Source organism: Frankliniella occidentalis, unplaced genomic scaffold (assembly GCF_000697945.3).
Source record: "Frankliniella occidentalis isolate FOCC.00 unplaced genomic scaffold, Focc_3.1 Scaffold190, whole genome shotgun sequence".
Classification (NCBI taxonomy): Eukaryota; Metazoa; Arthropoda; class Insecta; order Thysanoptera; family Thripidae; genus Frankliniella; species Frankliniella occidentalis.
Genome location: NW_026267316.1, coordinates 399,097 through 405,355, shown reverse-complemented (window position 1 = coordinate 405,355; position 6,259 = coordinate 399,097). Strand labels below are relative to the sequence as shown.

Here is a 6,259-nt window from a genome sequence, read left to right as displayed (position 1 = left end):
GGGCTGGCTGGTCGGCACGGTTGGCGGCGGTCACCCCGCTTTTTAAAAGAAAAATTACCCCCCCACCCATTTTTAACGTGTTTTAGTCCAAAAATCGTCAGAAAATTGATATTTTATGTTTTAAAACAGCGCGTAATAAGCGCATAAAACAGGTTTTTAGGCGCATAATAAGCTCATAATCGGGTGCTATTTTTGGGCATAATTTTGAGTTTTAAAACGCTTAAAGTTGCTATCTCTAGTGACCACTTTGCACCACATAAAGACGTACAAGGAGGCGTCCAATCGTAAAATGTCAAAGGAAGTACCCCCCACAACAACACACTCTGAATCAGGAACTACCCTCGGATTTGCCGTATCTTCCACTGTTTCGGCCCTAGAGGTGGATATATTGAATACAATGGAAAAAGGTCAAGTTTAAAGACTGTTTGACAAACAATACAATTTAAAAACTGCGCTGGTTCGTAATTTTTTTGTATTTTTTTAAAGCGAAGGAGATGGGTGGTGTGTAGTCATGGTGTAGCCCCGTTACAGTCTTTTGTCATGTGAAAGGTGCAAATCTCAAAGGTCGCAGGCCCCCCGCCGGAAGTTAGTTTCCTCAAATATGCAAAGTGATTTACCGGTCATATGATTGATTTGGTTATGTTCTTCAGTAAACGAGACTGAAATGGTCGGGCCGCAGGCCCAACCATCGCCGCCGGCAGAGCCGGCAGGGCCGGCAGGGCCAGCCTAGGGTGTGTTTCCAAAAAAACAAAAAAAAATCGACGGAGAAGGCGATTTTTTGGTGCGCCTTGGCTTTTAGAGTACAGCGCAAAAAATCCGAATGAAATCAGGCCCGATTTACCCGGTGCGCACCGCGTTTAAAGTTTCGGGGCGCTCGGGACTCGCCCGTCCGCGCCGCTGCCGCATCGTCTTTAAGCGCCCGCCACGCCGCCACGGGTAACGACAACGCAATGACACTTGCTGGTATTCGTCGGCAAGTCCCCCTGAGTGTGTCGGCATCATCGTTTTGGGCGTTTTGGCCACGTAGGCAACCCTCCTCCATCACCCCCTCGAAATGTTGACATTTTCAGATTTTCAGCTCTGTGCGAGGTTGGGCGTAACCGACGACGGCCGGGATGGTACCGATGTACTTGCCGGACTTGCCGAAGTATCCCAGCAATTGTCGTTGCGCTGTCGCTACCCGTGGCGGCGTGGCGGCGTGGCGGGCGCTCAAAGACGATGTGGCAGCGGACGGGCGAGTCCGGCGCGACGGCGTGCGCCCCGAAATTTGAACGCAGAGCGCACGGGGTAAATCAGGTCCAATTTCATTCGGATTTTTTTGCACTGTACTCTAACAAGCTAGGCCCACTCTTCCGCCAAACCAAGTTGCCAGCTCCGCTTCGCTCCACCGGCAACTCGGTTCGGCAGGGAGTTGGACTTGCTTGGCCTGCCGGCCTGCCGGCGGAGTTTGGGACGGGCCGAAGGCCGAAGGCCCGTCCCTTCTGATTTTTCATGGTGTAATGTAGCTTCTATCGGAAAACAGGCCTTCGGCCCGTTTGAGTAATGGCTTGCTTTGAACCATGTTTTTGCCAGGTACCTTTGCTGTGTGCGCCGCAGTTTGTAGAATACATGCAAGTTATGCCAAATCCCTTCTAAGTTATTGATGTTAGCTTATGGATCCAATAACACACCTATGAAAAGATGTATAAGAATAGACCCAGAAGAAGTTAAATATAGGTCCAGGCATACTCTGAAATGACTCCGAACGTGTCCGAACAACGAAATAATTGTTTGTTTTTCTTTATTTTTGCATGGGAGTGTACATATTTTATTAATGATGTGCCACCATAAAATATGCCCACTCTTCTGCTTAGAAGAAAATTTTGAACCGACGGCATACTTCTCAGACAAAAGTGTACTCCTAAAGAAAGAACATTTTTGTAAGAAAAGCTCCATTTCGTAAATATATAGTGAAAGCCAGACGGACGACATTTTAGAATAGAGGGTTCTTCTTTTCCGATTCACCCCTTTGGAGACCATCAATTATTTTCTAAAATTAAGAAAAAAAATTTTGGGCCACTTTTGTGAGTAAAACTTCCTCCAGCGCCTAAACGGTGAGAGGTAGAGCCAAAAGGAAGAAATTTTTGTTCCACTTCTTGGACCAACCCTTATTTCTTTGATACCCTCTCATACCCACTCAGGGGTGGTTGCCAGGATTTGCACCAACCGTTTCGTTGTCCAGAAGTGACAACAATAATACCCTGAAAATTTCAGACCTCTAACTCTCGTCCTTCTTGGGAAAGGGACAGGCGGACAGACGGACGGACGGACAGACACAGGGGCGACGGCATAAGCCCGCTTATATAGCTTTTAAGCAAAGGAGTGGGCTGAAAACCAAGGCGCACCGAAAAATCGACTTCTCCGCCGAATCAATTTTTTTGAAACACCCTAGACTGGCCCCTGCCAAACGGAGTTGCCGGCGCACCGAAGTGGAGCTGGCAACTGCGTTTAGCGGAAGGGCGGGCCTGCTTGTTAAATATCCTATGCGCCCTAAGAACAAGAGTCGAACTGCGCGGTGAAAAGTTGCTTCATATTATTACAATGAAAACGGGCGCATTGTGAAGCATGCTTTCTTTCTATTTACAAAGCATTCCTTTGAATGCTACTGTTTTATTTATAGGTTACGTACTAATGTAATTTTAGAATAGCAGTATGCGGACGGCCGGATAGACAAAACCCGTATCCACAGTGCAGTGATCGCAAAGCCTATCTCGAAAACTCGGTGGCAAACCGAGCCCGAGTGCCTCACCGGTACGTCCTCGCAAGTTCGTGCGACTGCCGCAGCGCTGAGCGGCACTGTGCGTCAGGCGCGTCTCCCTCATAAGAACCACGGCAAGCAGAAGGCATTTTGAAAAAAGTGTGAAAACTGTGATCTAAGCGACGTTAGAGGAGGAAAGGCTGCTGTTTCGATTCGGTCGTAGTCTATGAAGGGGTAATGTTAAAAAACGAAAACAAAAAAACAGCCGTATCGATCAATGTCAGGACTAGCCGTAAACGTAAGTTATTCTGTCGTCTTCAAAGTACATCTGAAGGTTAGCGGCGACGCATATTTATTTAATTTTGAGGAAAACCAGACTCGAGCGCCAATGTATAATAAGTGTTCCTGATTTTACTTAAAAATCCCTTTCCAATGGTATACTTGAGTCAAGGGGAAATAGGCTTGAACTTCGGTCTACGTTTTCTTGAACTTCAGCGAACTTCGGCGAATTTCAGTGAAGTCTAGTGAACTACGAGATCTTCGCGGAACTTCGACCGAAGTTTTCGAACTCCGACCTGATCCAGAGATATGAAAGCAAAATTTTCCGTCCGTCATTCGGCCCCTAGATATCTGCTTTCAGTAAGCTGGGGACTCGCTTAAAGTAACCACTGAAAATCGCTAAGTTCAGCCTTTAATATGCACTAATTTATTTTCAACTTCGGTGAACTTCTATGATTTCATTTGAACTTCGGGGAACTTCGACATTTCTTTTGAACTTTGGATAACTTCGACATTAAATTTTGAACTTTGAGGAACTTCAACTTCTGATTTTGAACTTCGGTGGATTTCGGTGAACTTCGGTGAATTTCAATGAACTTTGATCAAATTTTACATAGCGAACGGTATTTGGCGTGCCGAAATTAGCTCTTGATAGCAAAATGAACTAAAATACCCGAAATGAGCAAATTTGTGGCTCAGCAGTAGTGCCATTAAAGGCACTACTTTACTTACGCCTCTTAAAAGATATTTTGACACCTTGGAAAAAAATGTACGCAGTTCTGCTGCTAGATCCGAACTCCACGCAGGCCTCTGTCAACTCAAATGTGTACATAGTACACATTAAAGAAAGTGTACATGGCATGTATGCTTTAATTAATGTGTACATGCTCATGTACACATCTTTTAAAGTGTACATGCCCATGTACACATCTTTTAAAGTGTACATGCTTATGTCCACATCTTATATTGTGTACATGCCTGTGTACACATTGAAAGATGTGTGCACGGCATGTATACTAACGGTTGTATGTACACTTTAAAAGATGTGTCCATGGGCATGTACACTTAAAAAGATGTGTACATGGGCCTGTACACATTTATAAATGTGTACATAGGCCTGTACACATTTATGTGTACATGGTCATGTACACATTTATAAATGTGGGCATAGCCATGTACACATTAATTAAAGCATACATGCCATGTACACTTTCTTTAATGTGTACTATGTACACATTTGAATTGACAGAGGTGCAGCCGCTAGATCCGAGATCCACGCAGTTCAGCCGTTCCATCCGAGATCCACACAGTTCTTCGCCACAGGGATAGGAACTGCGTGAGTCTTGGATCTAGCGAGTGAACTACGTGGATCTCGGACCTAGCGGCTGTACTGCGTGGAGGTAGAGTTCGGATCTAGCCTAGCGGCCGAACTGCGTGCCTTTTACTCCAAAGTGTCGATTTACTGTGGATATGTCGGTTCCATTCCTTGTAATAGTAAGTATTTCCGACTTGACATTACGTGCAGTACGATCAATTTACAATCGCTCCAAAGACGTCACAGTGCTTGGTAATTTGGCAACGTGCGCTAACCACGCTGTGTTAAATTAACCAAGTTTTGGATCCCGTTCGGAAATTCAAGAGGTCTTTAACAAATAAATTCGCAATATCTCTACTGTAGAATTCTTGTACTTTTACTAACAATAGCTCTTATTCAGCTTCCCGTAGCCTTATTTGTTGGCCGCCATTGTGGTTACCGAAGTTCTACAGGCTCTTATGGAAGAAATTGTTTTTGACAGATGGTGAAAGCAGCCACAAGCTTTGTTTGGGTTACCTCTATCATTTTTCAAATATCGAAAACCAATTTCTCTTAAATGAGGCTGTAGAACTTGGGTAAACTACAATGGCTGCCAACAAGTGAGGTCTACAGGCTGGTGAATAAGACCTTATGCTCCTGCGAACTAATACTTTGGCGTTCACAGGAAAACGTTACACATCACGTCTTTGTCCAGGCTTCTCAAGTGCTTGTCGGCACCGTCGTGGTCCTTTCGTTTCTTGCTGCAATACACGCCCAGAACCTGATAGCCGCTTCCAATTCTGCCAACGTTTGCTGCGGCTTCTATTCCTGCTTAGGAGCTGATGTTACATTCTTCTGGAGGCAGCGCAGGGCGTACAGCATTGTCGAGCGTCTGGAACGTTTGTTTTACGATGTCGAGAGGTTGGCCGATAGCAGTGATGCGGTGCGTAATACACAAACGAACACCGCTCTAAGATGACATAATGACATAACTCGACATGCAAATTGTCAACGAATATGACTTGTCCCTATTGTAAAGCACGCACGCCGCTGCGGCGTTCACGTTTTAGAGGGTGATTTTTGACACCTTCGAGACTACATAGGTATCACTGATTTTTTTTTAAAAAAAGAAAGACTGTCTTGGGGACTAAAACATCGATACGTGGTCCCGCCAGGCCATAAGAACTATGCGTGATTTTGCCAGCGCCGGAACGTTGTGAGTGCTTTAACAGAGGCCCCGTGGAGTTGCCTGGTTTCGCCAGCGCCGAAGAGCCGTGCGCGACTTGCAAATAGCGAGGCAAATAGGGACAAGCGATATGTAAGAGTATGTTGAGTAAGGTAACCATGGACAGATATAGGCTATGAGAGCTGTTCTCTGGTCCTCTGGAGGTCACTTTTGACATCTGTTTGGTTTCATCGAGTATTTTATGGTACATTGTTTTCTACCCTCCCTCGATAGAAACAATCGAACATCCGACTCATAAGTTAGAAAATTACCTTGTAGGCCCCATAAGGGTAGAGTTTGCAATCGGCCAGTTGAACGTGTTTTCGCTTACCCGATGCTCGCCGGCGTCTGTACCCGACCCGACCCGGCCCGACGGAGACTCTGTCGGGCAAGTCGGGTGAGCCGGGCGGCCTCCGAATCACCGACCCTTAGCCGAGCTTCCGCACGCTCTTCTCTATGTGAGCTCTGATTTTGGTTTGCCATGTAGAAGTGATCCAATATTTATTAGACTGAAAGTTATCAGTCATGGCTTTCGAAACACATTTGTTGACGAGTAATTAACATGATTTGGGACATCGTATTGTCAAATCCTGACAACATAAACATAAATACCGAGGGGTCTACAACTCGCCTCAGCCGTGTACTTTTGAGTATAGATTATAAGGATTATAGCGTGATTTTAAGATTATAGAATGATCATAAGATTATAGGAATGATTGTAAGA

The 6,259-nt window shown here is 45.3% G+C and overlaps 2 protein-coding genes across 5 annotated transcripts in view; one reads left to right on the top strand and one right to left on the bottom strand.

The window, feature by feature from the left end:
• The window catches only part of LOC127750443 (uncharacterized), a 37,648-nt gene that overhangs the window by 4,836 nt on the left and 26,553 nt on the right, over positions 1-6,259 (top strand). For 2 of the 4 annotated variants that reach the window (XM_052272146.1, XM_052272145.1), the window contains one exon: positions 5,026-5,253. In XM_052272146.1, the coding sequence (XP_052128106.1) occupies positions 5,026-5,253 (228 nt within the window). Of the gene's footprint in view, positions 1-4,995; positions 5,254-6,259 lie in introns of all 4 variants that reach the window. The other 2 variants (XM_052272144.1, XM_052272142.1) reach the window with 1 other exon arrangement.
• The window catches only part of LOC127750442 (uncharacterized), a 27,057-nt gene continuing 25,869 nt past the window's right edge, over positions 5,072-6,259 (bottom strand). Inside the window, exon 6 of the mRNA XM_052272141.1 lies at positions 5,072-5,202. The gene's annotated coding sequence lies outside the window, so the exon portion shown is untranslated. The remainder of the gene's footprint in view (positions 5,203-6,259) is intronic.